Source organism: Megalobrama amblycephala, linkage group LG4 (assembly GCF_018812025.1).
Source record: "Megalobrama amblycephala isolate DHTTF-2021 linkage group LG4, ASM1881202v1, whole genome shotgun sequence".
In the NCBI taxonomy this organism is placed as follows: Eukaryota; Metazoa; Chordata; class Actinopteri; order Cypriniformes; family Xenocyprididae; genus Megalobrama; species Megalobrama amblycephala.
The window spans coordinates 21760991-21781157 of NC_063047.1; the positions used below are offsets into that span (position 1 = coordinate 21760991).

The window sequence follows — 20167 nt, forward strand, 5'->3', positions numbered from 1 at the left end:
AAATTATGTTTTTATCAAAGAATTTATCAAAGAATCCTTAAGAAAAGGTTCACGATTTTCTTCTAAATATTAAGCCGCTCATCTGGTTTCAACATTTTAATGTAGATACATTTCCTATTATTACACTCTTTCTCCAGTAGCCTACTTTACTTCCTTTTATGAGGGCAAAGCTTGCCCTCCCACGTGACCGTATCTTAGCAACGTGATGCGTGGGTAATTAGACTGAATAGGTAAAGAACAACTTCATCGTATATATGTTCGAGACATTCGTATTTGTAATATTACAAACAAGTCTTATTAAAAATCAAGAGCATAGTAGCATAGGTAATTTTTTTTTCTGCGGCACTAGAAAGACTAAATTAGCCTGGCTAACCGACACGCGCAGAAAGTCTAACGGTTTAATCTGTAACATCGTGATTCTGGTTGAGATCAAATTCTCCAGCTTTCCTCCTACAAGTCACAACGAGCAATGTCAACAGCAAACGAGACGTCTGATAAGACAGATGCAGAAACTGAAGGCGCGAGGGAGCAGAAAAGCGCAGTAGATAATCATATGAAGAAAGAATTAGATGATGAAGATGAAGGAGTGCGAGGAGCTGAACTGTCCAGTCTTAGAGAGGATGTTGAGGAGTCACAAGTTTACACAGCCACATCATTGACTGTCATTCCCAAGGAGCCCAGAACCAAAACTCACCCACTGGTAATGGTTTGATAAAAGTACCCTTTTATTTACTTGAATTACTTAGTCCAGATATTAGTATCTAAAACTAAAAATATTTTATATTTCACAATGACAAGAAGTCATATATTGTATTATGCATGGGAGTTTTATATATATAATTACATTAAGTTTCTTTAGGAGCTAACAATACTAAACACAAGAAACAGTAATGATCTTGCAAAGTAAAACTCACATTATTGTCAAAGTCTTGACACTATACCTTAGTTTCTTTATTCACACCTGTATCTAAAACTTTGATCTTTGCAATTGCAGGTCCTTGACTGGGCTTATGGGATCAACCAAACCCTACCTGTTTTCAGCCTGCAGGATGAAGATAAGCTTGTCATCTTGTATATTTGTGCTCATGTTGCTGTTATATATGATCACACTTCTAATGCTCAGCATCTGTTACAAGTAGGAGGCTCATATGTCTACAAACTAAGAAAGTAAAATGTTATCTAAAGCCTAAAATTTGATTTTAAACATGTTGTTTTTGTGCTGTTTGGTGTCTACAGGGCCACTGCAGTCCAATCACCTGTTTGTGTGCTAGTGAAGACAGGCGTTGGCTTGTGACAGCTGACATGGGCCGGGAGAGTCTTGTTATCATATGGGATGCTTATACAGGGTAACTCTGACCCAAATATTTTTATATGTATGAATATATGTATGTGTTTATGATTATATTTATATTATTTTTGTAAATCTGCCTTATCTCAAATATGATTTTCAAAAAACCTGTTAAAGTCATGATGAAACAAAAGCAGCAACAGATCTTTTCTTCCATATTGTGACGTATATCGAAGTGAAACAGATTGTTGAAAAGGAAATAAAGTTAAAGCAGGACTTGTTTCTATCCGTCGGTTGTTGTTTAAGTGGACTAAATGATTGGTGATGTATGCTGAATTTCTCCAGAGTGTGTTTTTTCAACAGACATTTTGACTAAGAATTGATTAAGAAAAAACATATACATGGATGAATCATTCAGAATAAGATCTATAACATGCATTTACAAAATAATTTTCATTTCATGCCGACCCATAACATGTGTTGTAGGATTCCTGTGCGGACATTGTTTGACTGTCATCCAGAGGGTGGAGTTTCTGCCTTGGCACTATCAAAGGATTCAAAATATCTGGCGACTGTTGGAGCTGGAACAGTACAGGTGTAAAACATAATGTTTTATATTATCTATCCTACATTTATGTAACCTCACTGTAGATATATTATGTCATCTTAGATGCACCCTCCAGGAGCCATGTATTTCCAGCATACATAACTCATACTAAACTTGCCAAAAGAGGTGTTGATCCTATAGGGAGAGATGAAAATGAAACCTTTATTAACTGAAATGTTCTTAATAAAGATGATGACTATAAAAAGGTCATGAAATCACAGAATTTTTTCACTGGTTACAAATACACTCACCTATGTACTTTTTCTTTCTTTGCATCAGCGAGTGTGTATTTGGGACTGGACAGATGAAAGCGACAGTCCAAAATGTCAAGTGGACCTCAGCCCAAAATATGGTTGCCAGGTATGTTGCAAAACTGTGTTTTGATGTGGTTATTATGCTGAGGCAACACAAAAGCAGCAATGTCTTAATTTAAAAAAATGTTATTCTTTCTTTATGAATACTAGTTATCAGTCAGCTTTAAATGCATCTAACATCATTTAAACATTCTCCATGTTTTCCCAGAATCATATACTTTTCAATCCCTCTGACAGCACACAGTTGGTTAGCAACAGTAGCACTCAGGTTCTCTTCTACAACTGGGTAGGAATTATTTATTTGTGTTCCTGATTTACTATTTCAGTTGTCTTTGTATATAACAATGAATTCTGTTGCTCAGGAAAGACATCTGGAATACTCGGCTCCTGAAATTACTGACAAGGTTGGCAGAACAAGGTTAAATTTGTGTATGCTGTTGTGAAGTTTTTTTTCTCTGCTTTTGGCATTGACCTTTTGCAAATCTGTCCCTATTCAGACATTCAACATGGTGCTAGGTTCCCTGAGCCAGTCCATCTTCCACTACGACAGTGTGCAGGCTCTTACAGCCACCTCAGCTGGAAATATAGTTCTCTGGGACAAGCAGACCGAGTCTGTCTCTTGTCAGCCCATAGTGAGGAAAGCCATAAAACTTGTGCCTCTCCAGAAGGAAGCGATCACTGTACTGACTCTGATTGACAGGTATATATGACACACAGATATAGTATATGGCAAATTTGTGCATTAAGATTTTTCAAATAAATTCTAATAAGGTGATCATGATTTAAAAAAAACATCAGCCTCCCTGCCACTGCAAGGTTGTGCCTATTACATTTACACTTGTTGAATGTTACACTTTGCTATGTATTTGTTTTTTCTGTCTGACAATATTTTACGCAATTATCATATCTATATGTATATATATACGTATAGATATACACATATATATACACACGTGTCTACATTTGTTCTCTGTCAAGTTTCATAGTAACAGGCGACGTGAATGGCCACATCAAATTCTATGATGGAAATCTCAAGCTCATCAACTTGTACAATGAACTTAGCTTGGATCCCATCAAATCCATCTCCTTTTCCAAAGAAAAGCCCTCCACTAGCAGCCTGGGATATCCAAAAGACTGCACACTTGATGCCAAACCATTTGTCATGAGGTGAGAAATTCAGAAAGATCTAATATTTATTATGATCAATGCAAGTCAGGATTAATTAGGATTTATTTAATTCAAAGATGTTTTGAAGAAAGTTTCCATAATTAATTGTTGTGACACATACCTCAGCAATAAGTGTGAGATATATTTCAAGTCATCAGTTAAAAGCTAAAACTGCTAACAAGAGTGCAGTGTGTAGATTGGATGCACGCATCCGTATAACGGAGTACATAAAGACAGTAAAGTTAGTCAGTGTGAGTATGCTTAAAGGGATAGTTGACCCAAAAGTGAAAATTCTGTCATCATTTTCTCACCCTCATGTCGTTCTAAACCTGTATGACTTTATTTCTTCTCCTGAACATTAAAGAAGATATTTTGAAAAATGCTGGCGATGGTTGACTTCCATTTATATGGACAAAAAATTCTGAGACATTTCTCAAAATATCTTCTTTTGTGTTCTACAGAAGAGAGAAGTCATAGAGGTTTGGAAGTAAATGATGGCAGGATTTTTATTTTTGGGTCAGCTATCCCTTTAAAGTATGGTACTAACTCTATCCCTGCTATCCCTTTGCATCTTTTTATACCATCATCAGATGGAGTCAGAACTATAGAGGCAACATTATTATATTCTATCTCTGCAATGCAATAAAATGTTTCTCTCCTTCTTTCCAATTACAGAAATGTTGTTCTCTCTACTACTTGTGCAACTGTAGTACATGTAAATGCACAGAGAAATGTTCTACAGACCCTTCTGAAGGAACATGCAGAACCTCTGGAAGCAGTTGCCTGCCATCCCAAACAACCACTAGTAGCTATGGGCAGCCACAGCGGCACAATCAAGGTTTGGGATTATGAGAGTAAAGAGGTGGTCTGCAGCAGGGTCTTCCGGCCCCACAAACAGATCCAGTGTATTACCTACGATCCACAAGGTGAACTACAAAACAAGATCTCACTCAGTTCATAGATAATATGTTTTAGCTCAGCTTTATTGATCCATTGTCTGATTCAAGAGTTTAAGACTGTTCAGACATGAAGTGACTTAAATTGCATTCATACCACCTATTAAAAACTACTTTTTTTGTATGAAGGATGTCACAAAGTGCGATTATAGATCATCTATCTGTGTGAATTTTCCCTGTTCTAGGTTTTTACTTGGCAGTGGGCTTTGCCAGTGGGGCTTTGCAGATTGTTGATGCCTGTACACTTCAGAGTGATGGTAAAGATTGTTTGCAGTACAGTCAGGACAGCATTACCCATCTCACCTTCTCTCAGGACTCATGCTACCTGGCTGCTGCGGTTAGTAGCATTTTTGTTTTAGTTCTGTTTGTAAAGCACATTTCAGCAAAGATTGTTTTGTGAACCTGTCACAATGTGAAATAATGTGAAATGAAAAACTAAAATATAACTGTTTCTGGCACAGACATGTTACTAAGTGGGCCTCAGGGAAAATAAATATTTAAAAAAATCACTGACAAATAACCTCTTTAAATTGTGTACTTCATACTGTGTAAAATTTGAATGTAACAGTAAATTTTATGAGGGCATTTTTTTTGAAGATCCATATTTGCATTTGTATTTCTCTTATGTCAGGACACTGGGAAAGGCGTGACATTGCTCCGTCAGTGTAAAGAGGGGGCCCAGGAGATTTGGAAGTACCAGGGCAGGCACCACTCACATTATAAACCCATTCAGGACCTGCTGTTTGGAGTGGATTTAGACAGCAATCAGCCCCGCCTGCTCTCTCTTGGCATGGATCGCAGGCTGGTGAGTCCCTGTTTTCCTGTATGATCTGCTCCCTATGTGTTTAACTTGTTGAACTCTGTTAAATATATCACATCTATGCTGTCTCTTCTGAACAGGTGGAGTATGATCTGCAGAACAGTGGTGAAAATGAGTTGTTGATTTTGAGTTCAGATCGGATCGAACAGAGTGCTGTGCCCACCTCCATGGTGTGGTATCCTCCTTTGACGCCCGAAAACTTCCTCCTTACAGCCTCCAACCTGTATAAGATGAAGCTCTTCAATGCTACCTCCAAAATGTGCAGGTTTGCAGTTTTCTTATTGGCAGAACAAATAGAACTGTCACTGAAATAACAAACAACAATCTGGTTGATTAGTTTTTTGCAGAATTTCAAATAAAGCAAAAGCCAAACCATTCTGACTAAATGTGATTTGTAGATAAACTAAAATGGAAAAAATAATTGGAAACCTAACTTAAATTGGATAATAAAATGGGATTTCAAGGATTTTTTAGTAATATTGCATTCTTATGATCCAAAAAGGAAATAAGTTAATAATTGTGTTAAGATAAACATCTCTGTTATGACTATGGACAAAGAAAAATAAGTTTTATCTGAAGTACATTTGTCATCATCCGTAAGTGACGGGAAATGACTTAGTGATGACTACATGTTAAGTGAGGTAATACAAATAAAGGTAATTGGATTTACAGTTCTCCTGAATTCCAAATAATTAAATAGGCTGTCAACCAAATGGACCAAAAGGAAGAAAAATAATCTGGTTTTATTGCTTCTATTTTTGAAGTAATACACACTGAAATAATATATTATAATTTTACGCATAGCTAGGGTAAACACAATATAAGAGGTAATAATAAAAAAAAAAAAAAAAGGTCCTCTTTGACAGTCTAACTCTTAACTATTAGATACAAACCTGATACCAAAAAAGTTGGGACACTGTACAAATTGTGAATAAAGACAGAATGCAATGATGTGGATATCAATATTTTATTCAGAATACAACATAGATGACATATCAAATGTTTAAACTGAGAAAATGTATCATTTTAAGGGAAAAATCATCAACACAAAAGGCATCAACACATCTCAAAAAAATTGGGACAAGGCCATGTTTACCACTGTGTGGCATCACCTCTTCTTTTTATAACAGTCTGCAAACGTCTGGGGACTGAGGAGACAAGTTGCTCAAGTTTACGAATAGGAATGTTGTCCCATTCTTGTCTAATACAGGCTTCTAGTTGCTCAACTGTCTTAGGTCTCCTTTGTCGCATCTTCCTCCCGGATCCTTCTCCTACGCAGCCATGATGTTGTAATTGATGTGGTCTGGCATTGTCATATTGGAAAATGCAAGGTCTTCCCTGAAAGAGATGACGTCTGGATGGGAGCATATGTTGTTCTAGAACTTGGATATACCTTTCAGCATTGATGGTGCCTTTCCAGATGTGTAAGCTGCCCGTGCCACACGCACTCATGCAACCCCATACCATCAGAGATGCAGGCTTCTGAACTGAGCGCTGATAACAACTTGGGTTGTCCTTGTCCTCTTTAGTCTGGATGACATGGCATCCCAGTTTTCCAAAAAGAACTTCAAATTTTGATTCGTCTGACCACAGAACAGTTTTCCACTTTGCCACATTACATTTTAAATGAGCCTTGGCCCAGAGAAAACACCTGCGCTTTTGGATCATGTTTAGATATGGCTTCTTTTTTGACCTATAGAGTTTAGCCGGCAACGGCAAATGGCACGGTGGATTGTGTTCACCGACAATGTTTTCTGGAAGTATTCCTGAGCCCATGTTGTGATTTCCATTACAGTAGCATTCCTGTATGTGATGCAGTGCCGTCTAAGGGCCCGAAGATCACGGGCATCCAGTATGGTTTTCCGGCCTTGACCCTTATGCACAGAGATTGTTCCAGATTCTCTGAATCTTTGGATGATATTATGCACTGTAGATGATGATAACTTCAAACTCTTTGCAATTTTTCTCTGAGAAACTCCTTTCTGATATTGCTCCACTATTTTTTGCCACAACATTGGGGGAATTGGTGATCCTCTGCCCATCTTGACTTCTGAGAGACACTGCCACTCTGAGAGGCTCTTTTTATACCCAATCATGTTGCCAATTGACCTAATAAATTGCAAATTGGTCCTCCAGCTGTTCCTTATATGTACATTTAACTTTTCCGGCCTCTTATTGCTACCTGTCCCAACTTTTTTGGAATGTGTAGCTCTCATGAAATCCAAAATGAGCCAATATTTGGCATGACATTTCAAAATGTCTCACTTTCAACATTTGATATGTTATCTATATTCTATTGTGAATAAAATATAAGTTTATGAGATTTGTAAATGATTGCATTCCTTTTTTATTCACAATTTGTACAGTGTCCCAACTTTTTTGGAATCGGGTTTGTATTATTATGTAAGTAGTGTGTAACGGTCCGGGGGTAAGCCAACATGAAGAATACCAGAATTCATTCTAACTGGTCTTTAATCCAACAGTACAAATACATAGGAGAATCTCAGGAGAAATAAACTCTTTCCACACATAATGTTAACAAATCACCAACAAAAAACTAATCAAAACAGGGAACACTTATACACCAGGGAACTAATTAGATGACAGGTGAATGTAATTATTAACTCATGAGAAACCAAGGAAACTAACAAGGGTAAGGAGAACAAACCAAAACACAATGAAACTAAATATAACTCTGACAGAGTGCTAGCTAATTTATCTGTATTTGCTTTGCCTACGCAAATATTTCCAAACAAAGCCATAGCAGTTTTTCGTTCCTAAATGAATCTGCATTTTGAACAAATTAGTTGTCTGGAAAAATAATTTGTGTGTGTGAATAAATCACTGAGAGTGAATTATTGAATGACTCGCTCATTAGCGACTCGCTACCTACTGCCGAATTTTAAACCAACAGTAAAAACTCTCAGTGCTGTACTGAACTGTTGCCGCGCTCTTGTAACGCTGCTCGACCAATCAAATTCGAGGTCTGGAACTAACTGTTACACGGTACAATTATTTTATGCCGATATGAACAGCGCTGAATTTAAAATTTAATATTTTTTCACTCTACTATATTGTTACTATATTGTTGCTCTGCAGATCTGAGTTCCTTTTTCTAATCTTTAAAAAAAACTGATCTGATCCAAAATCAGACAAGATAAACAAATTCCTGGTATTTTTTTTGTATATCTGTTGGTGATGGTGTGCTTTGTCTGCACAGAAAAACACTCTTTGGGCCCTCTTATGGTTCTCCAGTGAAAAAGATGGCCATCCTACCTGCATCTAAGGATGGCGACCCTGATTCTCGTTACATGGCATATATAACACAAGATAAGGTATAAAGTGTTTCAGGCCTCATAAACAAACCATGCTTTTGATAATAACTACACAAATACAGTAACATGATCTCTACTCTTTAATGTCTTACTAAGATCTCTTAGCTGGTATCAGCATGAACCTTTATGCCAGTTTTATTTCCTTTACTATGATTTAATGATTTAAGTCTCCTTTTAATTCCTGTTTTCTTTCCTTGATGTAGGTTGGCATTCAGATTCTGCCTCTGGATGGAAACCCTCACAAGTCCTTTGCAATGATCTGTCACTCAACAGGCGTCTCAACTCTGGCTTGCTCTTATGATGGTAGATATGTGTTCACTGCTGGAGGACAAGACTGCACTGTCTTTTCCTGGGAGCTCAATTTGTCGTAAGTTTGAAGAACATTCATCCCATGTAAAAGTAAACTGTTTTTTGCAGTTGACCTATCTACTAGGTCATAATATATCACATAGTTGTTCAATTAAAGGAATAGTTCTCCCAAAAATGAACATTATCCCATAATTTACTCACCCTCAAGCCATCCTAGGAGTATATGACTTTCTTCTGAGTTATATTTAATAATATCCTGGCTTCCCAGCTTTGTAATGGCATTGAATAGTGCCCGAGTTTTTGTCCGTTGCCGGAAGCCAGTGATTATAGTTTATAAAGTTTTAAATAGGGATATTTTTCTTACAAAAACACATTGCATTGCTTCAGAAGGCATTTATTAACCCCCTGGAGAAGTATGGATTACTTTTATGATGTGCTTTTTGGAGCTTCAAAACCACGGGCACTATTCAATGCCATTACAAAGTTGGGAAGAGCAAGGATATTATTTAATATAACTCTGATTGTATTCAGCTGAAAGAAGAAAATCATATATACCTAGGATGACTAGAGGGTGAGTACATTTTGGGAAAATTTTCATTTTTAGGTAAACTATTACTTTAATATGATGTCATAAAATATATGTGTATAATAATAATTGTACATGAATTTTAAAAGCTGTTTTGGAAGGTAGACACCTACTAGAAATTTCAACTATATACAGCTTATTGTGTCTGTCACCTCACAAAATGTGGTCACATAATTAGCTTTTGCTTTTCACTCATTTGCAAAAATGCAGATCATTGGAGGCATCAGCTGGTCTTGGAGGGAAAGACATGCTGCCCTTCTACGATCTTCTGGAGGGAGGGAGAGATGGACAGTTCTTCAGGGTTTGAGATATTTATTTTAATGCTTTCTTTTTTTCATTGTCCTGTATTTAGGTCAAGAATTTCTATCAGTGGCATTTATCTTTTCATCCTAAAATTAAAAAAATCCTGTCATTTTTACAGAATAAAATCCAATAAAATGTAAACATATTTACAGAACAACATGTAAAACCCTAATATACTGGCAATAAAGACTAAGAAATACAATTACTAAGTGCAATTACAATTAAGGATTAGTTCACCCAAAAATGAAAAATCTGTCATTTATTACTCACCCTCATGTCGTTCCACACCTGTAAGAACTTTGTTCATCTTTGGAACACAAATTAAGATATTTTTGATAAAATCCAATGGCTCAGTGAGGCCTCCATTGCCAGCTTTGGCAGTTTGATACATGCTCTGAACCACTGATTCAAAACAAAAGATTTGTAAAGCTTCGAAGCTTCATGAAGCAGTGTTTTGAAATCGCCCATCACTAGATATTGTTGAATAAAATCCAGAGTTAGCATCAGTTCTGGCAGGTCACGTCAGTCGAGCTCGCATCAGCTGACTCCCAGGTGACTCACGTCTACCTATAGGAATACGACCCCTATCACAGCATCCATATATAAGCTCTTCAATATTATCAGCAGCTATTGCATTCTCAGGAGCTAATTACCCTCCTCCATCCCCAGCTCCTCCTCTCTTTAGTCAGGATTGGCCTTATGATTCTCCTGAATCAAAGTAATTCTTGTGTTACGGCCAGCTCGTTTCAAGCCACAACATAAAAAAGGGATGACACACCACCGTGCAATCAATATAAATTAATTTATTGATTTAACAAACATAGCAATAATCACAAATAACAAACGTAAGTCTAGGGAAAAATAAAATATCAAAGGAAATAACAAAATAACACTAACTAAGTCTTAAAGCTACAAGATATAAGAAATGTATAACTAAAGAAAGAGAGAGATGTCAAGAGCAACTCCTGGGAGAACCACCCCACCAAGAGAGCTAACCTCAATAAACAACCCTGAGTCCTTATATATATTCTACACCCCTGATCACTATTAATTAATCAATCAATCAATCAATCAGAAGCGACACAGAACTCCCGCAGTCTGCCACCAACAGGTAGGGAGGATACTCCGGGTCGTCACACCTCCCACTCCAAAAAGAGGTTCCCTAAAGAACCGACAAAAATTTAAACAACACAAAAAGAAAATATTAATACATAATCACAAAAAAAAAATGAAGGCCCCTGATACTCATCTCTGCAATCCTGTTCCATTTCACTCTTGGATCTCCTGGGCCCTAGGACATCAAAGAGAGACAGAGAAAAGGAGGAAAAGAGAAGGGCACAGCCAACACCACGCAAAAACCCCTTTAAACACGGGAGAGAGCATCGGCAATTAGATTATCCTTGCCTCGTATGTGCTTAATTTGTAGATGAAAAGGCTGTAAGGTAAGACTCCACCTCATGATTCTTTGATTTTTACCCCGCATTCTGTCCAAGAAAGTTAAAGGGTTGTGGTCGGTATACACTATGATGGGGCCACAAATGGAGCTCAAGTAGACCTCAAAATGTTGAACAGCCAACACCAGGGCCAAGGCCTCTTTTTCGATAGTAGAATAAGCCTGCTGATGGCGGTTAAATTTTTTTGAGAAATAGCTTACCGGATGTTCAATTCCATCAGCATCTTCCTGTAAAAGAACAGCACCAGCACCACAAGCACTGGCATCTACTGCAAGGAGAAAAGACCTCTTAAAATCAGGTGTAGCAAGTACAGGTGCATTGGCTAAAAGGGCTTTAGCATTATCAAAAGCACACTGGCACTGTTCTGACCACTTAAATGGTTTCTTTGGACTCAATAAGTCAGTCAAAGGGGTAACAACACTAGCAAAATTCTGACAAAACCCTCGGTAGTAGCCTACCATTCCCAGGAATCGACGGAGTTCACGACGGGTAGCAGGCATAGGGAACTTAACAATAGCATCAACCTTAGCATCAATTGGTTTCACAAAACCCCGACCAACCACCTTACCCAGATAGGTCACAGTGGCTTTTCCGAACTCGCATTTAGCAAGATTAATGGTTAAATTGGCTTCGGCCAGACGTACAAAAAGCTCTCTAATTTGGTCAAGGTGTTCGGACCAAGAAGAACTAAACAAAACAACATCATCCAAGTATGCCTCGCACCCTGACAACCCAGATAGTACTCTATTCACCAACCGCTGGAATGTAGCGGGAGCATTTCGGACCCCAAAAGGCATAACCGTGTATTGAAGGAAGCTGTCAGGTGTAACAAAAGCAGACAATTCCTTAGCACGGGATGTTAACGGCACTTGCCAATAACCTTTCAGAAGGTCGAACTTACTGACGAATTCTGCGGAGCCAACACGATCAACGCAATCATCAATTCTAGGTAAAGGATAGCAATCAGGTTTTGTCAGAGAATTGAGCTTCCTGTAGTCAGTGCAAAAACGATATGTATTATCAGGTTTATTCACTAAAATACAGGGTGAACTCCAAGAACTAAAACTGGGTTCTGCCAGGTTATGAGCGAGTAAATAATCGACCTCCTTCTGAAGTAATTCCCTTTTAATAGGATTTACTCGATACGCATGTTGTTTTACCGGTTGAGCGGTACCGACATCAATATCATGCTCGATGATATGAGTTCGGGTGGGGACATCTGAAAAAAGAGAGGGGAAAGAACTTACCAATTTCATTATGTCAATCTTTTCCGACTCAGACAAATGAGACAAATGGCAAGACAAATTACAAAAAATTTCAGAATTGTTAAGTCGTCCCTCCACTACCCCTCGAGAAGGACCGTTCATCTCTTCCATAGCTACTGGACCTGACTGTCCCACCATCTCTTCAGACATTTCTGAAGTGCTCTGACCAGCAACTGCAGTAGTGGACACAACATCAACAAATAGCAAAGTCACAGGAGTCACATAAGATTTCAATAAGTTAATATGACAAACCTGCACTTTCTTTCGGCGATCAGGCGTGTTTAATAGGTAGTTGTTATTGGGAAAACATTTCACGATCGTATAGGGTCCCGTAAACCTAGCCTGGAAAGGACTAGTCAAAATGGGTAATAAAGCCAACACTTGGTCACCTACCTGAAATTCTCTAGGCTTAACCTTACGGTCAAACAATCTCTGCATCTTCCCCTGAGACTTACCTAGTTTTCTTTGGGCAATAGCTCTAGCTTCATAGAGTCGATAACGAAAGCTACTTACATAGTCTAAAACATTCTCTGGCGGGTCAGAGGTCTTCCATTCGTCAGCAAGAACAGCAATAGGGCCCCTGACAGTGTGTCCAAACACCAATTCATTAGGACTGAAACCTATGCTCTCTTGTACGACTTCACGGATTGCTAATAACATCCAAGGAAGTCCCTCTTCCCAGTCACAGTCGAGTTCAACACAATAAGATCTCAAAAGTGACTTCAGGGTCTGATGGAATCTCTCTAGCGCCCCCTGACTCTGAGGATGATAGGCACTTGAGATGTTATGTGTTACTTTAAGTTGTCTCATGACTTTAGAGAAATGTCGAGACATAAAGTTCGAGCCCTGATCAGACTGGATATTTTTCGGAATGCCAAAGATAGACATGAAACTTGTTAGAGCTTTTAAAACCGATTTGGTAGTAATTGATCTCAAGGGATAGGCTGCAGGATAGCGTGTGGACTGACACATTACCGTCAATAGATAAGCATGTCCAGCTTTAGATCGCGGTAAAGGACCAACACAATCAATGATCAAATGTTCGAAGGGAGTTGTAACAGCAGCAATAGGCTGTAACGGAGCCAGCGGAACTTTTCTGGTTTGGCTTCCCAGTCATTTGACACGTATGACAAGACCGTATATAACTGATTACATCTCGCTTGATTCTTGGCCAATAGAATTTTCTCAAAATTCTGTCATAGGTCTTTCGTACACCCATATGACCAGCTACACCTTCATGAGATAACTGCAGGACAGCTTGACGAAAAGTAGCAGGAACCACAATTTGAATTCTAGGGTTGATTAAAATATCAGAACTCATAGGTTGTTGTCTACAGAGCAATCCATCTCGAAGAAAGTAGACAGGAAGTGAATTCTGGTCACCACTTCCTTCCTTCACTGAAGAAAAAAGATCTTGGAGGGTGCAATCCGACTGCTGTTCTTTGATTAATTCATCTCGAGTTACACTATACAGTGGAGATAAAGAACAAGCATCAGCATTATCAAAGCAAAATATACTTTCAGGCTTAGAACGAGATTTTTCCCCATTGTCAACAACAGATGGTAACTCAAACACAGGAATCACATCTTCATTATCAGTGTACACAGTATTACGGTCTGGTTGGGAAGAATTCACAGAGGAAATAAAAGTATCACTAAGAATACTTCCCTTTTCATCAGATATCATTTTCTTAGCCTTGGCTCGAGTTATGGCACATGCAGGAAATAAATTAGGACGGTCAGGGGAGACATCCATTTTGTCTACATCAGGAACCACTATAGGTGGAACTCCACCGTCAGACTTTTCCCACACATTTCCTCCTGCTAGATCATTACCTAGTATAAAGGTGACACCAGGAACAGGAAGCACAGCACGAACTCCAACAACAACATTACCCGACACCAGTTTTGAGGAGAGATGTATGCGGTGTAAAGGAACTTCCATAAACCCCATCTCAAACCCTCTAACTAGTACATGAGTTCCAGTAGCAGTACGATCAGACAAAGGCAGAAGTCCTTCCAATAAAAAGGACTGCGCGGCCCCAGTATCTCGAAGGATACAAACAGGAACAGTCTTCTCAAAGCCAGGAAAAGACACAGTCCCCTCTGTAAGAAATGGTGCATAATCATTATGACACTTAACATCCTCAATCTCCAACTCAGAGATATCCCTCTGCTTAGGCTGTATTTTCACAGATTGGGCAAGACTGTGGTTCTCGCATGATGTAGAAATTAAGCCGACAGTTTTAGCAGATCTCTCCTTTTTCTTAAGAACAGCACAATCAGAAATTTTATGCCCCGCCTTTTTACAATAAAAGCAAACAATCTCACCTTTTATGCGTGTATTAGCAACAGCATGATCAGTGGAAGAACTAGAAACAACATTCTGACGTGTTACAGTCGCTTTGCTCTTACCAAAGACACTCATCTTAGGTTTATGCAAGTCATTTAAATGGCTAGTCGTACTTCGGTGAGTAAGAACAAATTCGTCGGCCATGAGAGCAGCATCGGACAATTTACTCACCTTATGCTCATTTAAATACATAGCGACAGCATTCGGCACGCAATGTTTAAACTCTTCCAAAAGAATCAGTTCTCTAAGCTGTTCTTTAGTGGTGACTTTCATCGAGGTACACCAACGATCAAACATATTTTCTTTTTCTCTGGCAAATTCAAGATAAGTGCACTTCTCAGGTTTAAAGAAACTTCTAAATCTCTGACGATATGCCTCAGGTGCTAATTCATATGCTTGCAATAGTGCAGATTTAACAATTTCGTAGTCACCGCTTTGCTCAACAGTCAGCGCTGAATAAACTTCCTGTGCTCTCCCTGTTAACACACATTGCAGCAATAATGTCCAAAATTCTCTGGGCCATTTCAGCGACTCTGCGACACGTTCAAAATGAGAAAAATATTTCTCTACCTCCCTCTCAGAAAACGGCGGTACCATTCTCATGTGTTTAAAAACATCAAAAACAGGTGCAGCAGAGACGGATTCATTAGAGGACACAGAAAGTGGAGTTTCAACAGTTTTTACAGTCATTTCTAATTCGAGCTTTCTCAACTGAAACTGTCTTTCTTCCCTTTCTTTTTCAAACTGCAACTCCAATTTTCGCATCTCTAACTGTTGTTGTAACCTCTTCACCTCAACATCTCTCTCCAACTCTTTCTCTTTCAAAGCACAAACGTCACGCTCTGCACGAAGCTTCTCCACATCAACACATAGCTGCTTTTCTTGCAAAGACATCTCACTAAACTTTACATTTCTGTCAGCATCAAAAAGAGGAGACGTTAAAGACTCTTCAGGGTTAATAACTTCAGCTCTTACCTCTAAAACGCCCCGTTCGAAAAGCGCGCTTCTCACAGTGTTCATCAGCGTTTCTCTAAGCTTCTTGTCGTTGCTTGTCACCTCCACGCCAAAACGCTCTGCAATCTGCAACAATTCTTCCTTGGTGCATCTCTCCAGTAATATTTCTGAAGGAAACGCGAAGAAATCTTCGACTACCGAAGGCATTTTTAGTACGCTAGAAGTTAGGCTAACAAACAAAACACATGTGAGAACGCCACTATAAACTACAACATTGAAACTACAAATCCCATAAGCCTCTTCGCCAGGGATCGTCGCAGCATAACACGCTCAAATTGCAAAATCCGCCCAGTTACAAGATAGATGCAATACAAACTTACCACAAGTCGTTCCCCACAACATCTTCATACTGGCAGGCACTACAAACAACACGGACGCAAAAAACAGCAAACAATGTCACCTTAAATGAAAATGAGAGACTTCAGTTCCTAACTACACACTAAATGAAACTAACTAAACCTACCTAGTCTTCAAAGGTGTACCGGGCTCGAGGCGGCATTTAAACGCTAAACTCTGGGACAATTGGTACATTTAAACCAAAAGCCCGAAGCGTACCCCCGACAGAGATTTAAAACCTCCGCCCAGAATAACCTTTAAAAATAAGAAAGGCAAAATAACAAACAAAAATAACAAATAGTGTCCCGATGGAAGGATTACTTACAACCCAGCTGAGAACACACTAAATAACTGAAGTCTGCTCATTTGCACAGGTGAACACTGAAAACATCATACACTTACTTATACATGTAGCGATCCGTGACGAGCCCCCAATTTTATGTTACGGCCAGCTCGTTTCAAGCCACAACATAAAAAAGGGATGACACACCACCGTGCAATCAATATAAATTAATTTATTGATTTAACAAACATAGCAATAATCACAAATAACAAACGTAAGTCTAGGGAAAAATAAAATATCAAAGGAAATAACAAAATAACACTAACTAAGTCTTAAAGCTACAAGATATAAGAAATGTATAACTAAAGAAAGAGAGAGATGTCAAGAGCAACTCCTGGGAGAACCACCCCACCAAGAGAGCTAACCTCAATAAACAACCCTGAGTCCTTATATATATTCTACACCCCTGATCACTATTAATTAATCAATCAATCAATCAATCAGAAGCGACACAGAACTCCCGCAGTCTGCCACCAACAGGTAGGGAGGATACTCCGGGTCGTCACACTTGAAATATGTGTACATGTCAAATTATTGACATTAATTATATCTGCATATATTGGTTCTGTTCTGCTTACCCTAGGGGGGTTAAGGTAGAACCACTGTAGTCACATGAACTGTTTTAAATATGTCTTTTAGTAGCTTTCTGGGCATCTGAAAGTGTTAATTATCTTGCTGGCAATGCAGGCCTCACTGAGCCATCGGATTTTATGAAAAATATCTTAATTTATGTTCAAAGGTCTTACGGGTGTGGAACAACACGAGGGTGAGTAATTAATAACAGAATTTTCATTTTTGGATTAACTAACCCTTTAAACAAAATGCCATCCAATGTGAAGTGTCACACAGTGAATTCTGGGAACATACGTTTACGATGTTTTACTGTAAATTATGATATAACTTGTTCTTTTTAACTTCCAAAAATGGTGCATTTAACAATATTTTACATGAAATGTAAGGTTAAATCATTTTTTTCTCACATTTAGTAGGGGAAATTACTGTTAGCCAATTAACATAGTAACATTTCTTACTATAGCATTTTTACAGTAACTTAATCAAAAACATTTTATGAGGTTTCATAATGCTTGTTACCAGGCCTACCAATAGACAGCAACTCTTATGGTTTGTCTTTTAGGAAATGGAGGAATATTTTTACTATTGTCAACTACAGAATCAGGACCTCAACACCATGGAAACACGGCTTGTGTCCACGCGCATCCCTCTAGCTGATGTGCCCTTCTTAATGAGAGCGCTTGGCTTCTATCCAACAGAGCAAGAGGTGCAAACATCGTTGCAATCACCAATTCACTCTACCATACAAAACTGTCATCGTTTGGTGGACTAGCACTCAATCTTTTGTCAATACATGGTTGTGTTTTGTTTTGTCGAAGCTGGAAGACATGCAAAATGAGGTGAAGTTCAGCCGCTATGCTGAGACCAGAAATTATGTGATGGACATCGATTTGGAGGAGTTCATTAAGCTGTATATCAACCACAGACCTGCCTCTGGCATTTCCGGACAGGAGCTGTGCAATGCCTTCCAGGTGCTTGGAAAGGCAGACGAGGAGGGCAGGTATACTATTGACAGAGACGAACTGCTGGAGTTACTGCAGGCTAGAGGTAAATGTGTTTTCATGAGTTTTAACAGTACTTTATTTTTGGTAACTTGATGAGATACCAGAGAAAGGATTATTAAAATTAACCAAGAAAGATTTTGGCTAACACATGGTTAGCGAGAACGAGAAGCTGTGGTTTCGGTGAAAAAATATTTTCTATAGGTTAAAGTTAACCTCACAAATGTCTCACAGGACCAGCATGACAATATTTTCTGTTTGTTTATCTCATGGCACTCAACACAAGCTGTCAATATGTATATTTAATTGTTAATGCTGTAATATACTCAGTAAAAACAAACACCTGATAAACAAACATTCCCAAAATTATTCTGTGCTGTTTCTGCTGAAGCATTTACAAACACAAAGCTAATTCAGGAGCTTTTGATGAAGACATATTGACAGTTTTGTTACGCTGCATAATTTTGAACAAGTGATTAAAAATTAGTAATTACTTTAATGTAACTTTAATGTTCATTTCAGGTGAACATATGACGGAGGATGACTTGGCTGAATGCTTTACAACTCTGTTAGGTATTAGTGCAGAGGGAAGCAGTTGTACAGGTATGTAGAAGTCCTGTGAGTCACCATACTGATGGCCAAATTTCAGTGGACACATTTACGGGTCCAAACACTCTATCAGATCCCAAAAGCAAACAATGAACAGTGCCAATGTACATTCACAATGTGCTGTAACGCTACTGAAAAATCAAGATCCTAACCTTTATCTCTGTGCTCAAATATAATTTGGCTAGACAGTGATTTATCTTTTCTGAATTGTTAAAATATCAGTGTCCAGAGCACCGGGAGCCCAGAGTACACCTTGGCTTCTTAAAGGGATAGTTCACCCAAAAATGAAAATTATCCAATGATTTACTCACCATCAAGCCACCCTAGGTGTATTTGACTATCTTGTTTCAGACTAACACAATCGGAGATATATTTAAAAATATCCTTAGTTTATAATGGTTCTGAATGGGGGGCCGCTGCTGAAGTCCAAAATAATGCATCCATCCATAAAAAAAAAAAAGTAATCCAAACGACTTCAGTGGGTTAATAATGGCCTCCTTCTGAAGGGAAGCGATACGTTTTTGTAAGAAAAATATCCATATTTAAAACTTTATATACTCAAATAACTAGCTTCCGGCAGACAACCGTGCGCAGAATGCACAAGTCGATTTGCAGCAGAAGAGTATCCTTTGACCTGACACACAATGTAATGATGAATGCGGAGGCGCAGAGGATTGTAATTCTAAAACGATCATTTTTAAAGAGAAAAAAAAAAAGAGGAGCTTAAATTTGTTGTACAGCCCTACTTGTTTGAACCACGAGAGGTGTCTAAGCTTACAATACTCCTACATAACTTTCTTACAAAAATGAATCACTTTGTTTCAGAAGGCCTTTATTAACCCACTGGCGTCGTATGGATTTCTATTTTTTTATGGATGGATAAAAAAAAGAAATCCCCCCCCCCATTCACAACCATTATAAACCTTGGATGACTAAATATATTTGTATATATATCTCTGACTGTGTTCGTCTGAAAGAAGATAGTCATATACACATAGGATGGCTTGAGGGTGAGTAAATCATGGGATAATTTTCATTTTTGGGTGAACTATTCCTGTAAATAAATAGTGCTCAAATAGCTGTTGAGGTATTCTCATTTGAAACGGAGTTGAGGCTTGGACCCAGAAACAGTTTGATAACTTCTCAAGGTGAAGGACTGTATGACTAAAATAGTAACGAAAGTGTACCAATGTTTTAATCTCAACTATTGTGTGTGTCCCTTTCAGAGTCTCTGCTGGAAAGTGTGCTACCCCCTAAAATTACCATGGGGACATTTGCCACAGATGTCTTGGGGTTTTCTGCAGCCACCCAGGAATTTGATCAAGAACACAGCCATGATCTATAATACATTACGTGTCCAGAACCATTCTGAAACGTATAATGTATCCAATTAAAGCATTGTTTGATTTGTAGCTCGTCAAGTCGAACAGTCCTTTTGTGATTACTAAGCTATTGTCTCGGTGTATTTTCATTTGAGTTTAATACTTTTCTGAAACGCAGAGAGAGAGATATACAATCATACGGAAATAAAGGT

The 20167-nt window shown here is 38.4% G+C and overlaps 1 protein-coding gene across 2 annotated transcripts; it reads left to right on the forward strand.

The window, feature by feature from the left end:
* Positions 1–182: 182 nt before the first annotated feature.
* cfap251 (cilia and flagella associated protein 251) lies at positions 183–20045 on the forward strand. 2 transcript variants are annotated; one of them, XM_048188284.1, is made up of 20 exons: positions 184–700; positions 995–1135; positions 1237–1346; positions 1775–1883; positions 2175–2255; positions 2418–2495; positions 2572–2613; positions 2707–2909; positions 3188–3376; positions 4052–4302; positions 4518–4669; positions 4964–5137; positions 5233–5417; positions 8373–8487; positions 8691–8854; positions 9593–9683; positions 17586–17729; positions 17842–18070; positions 18547–18627; positions 19860–20045. In XM_048188284.1, the coding sequence occupies exons 1-20, from the start codon at positions 470–472 to the stop codon at positions 19976–19978; spliced, it is 2889 nt and encodes a 962-aa protein (XP_048044241.1). In that variant the 5' UTR covers positions 184–469; the 3' UTR covers positions 19979–20045. The 2 variants fall into 2 exon arrangements, with proteins under 2 accessions (XP_048044242.1, XP_048044241.1); XM_048188285.1 differs by lacking the exon at positions 2418–2495 and having other exon boundaries at positions 183–700.
* The last annotated feature ends 122 nt before the right edge of the window (positions 20046–20167 follow it).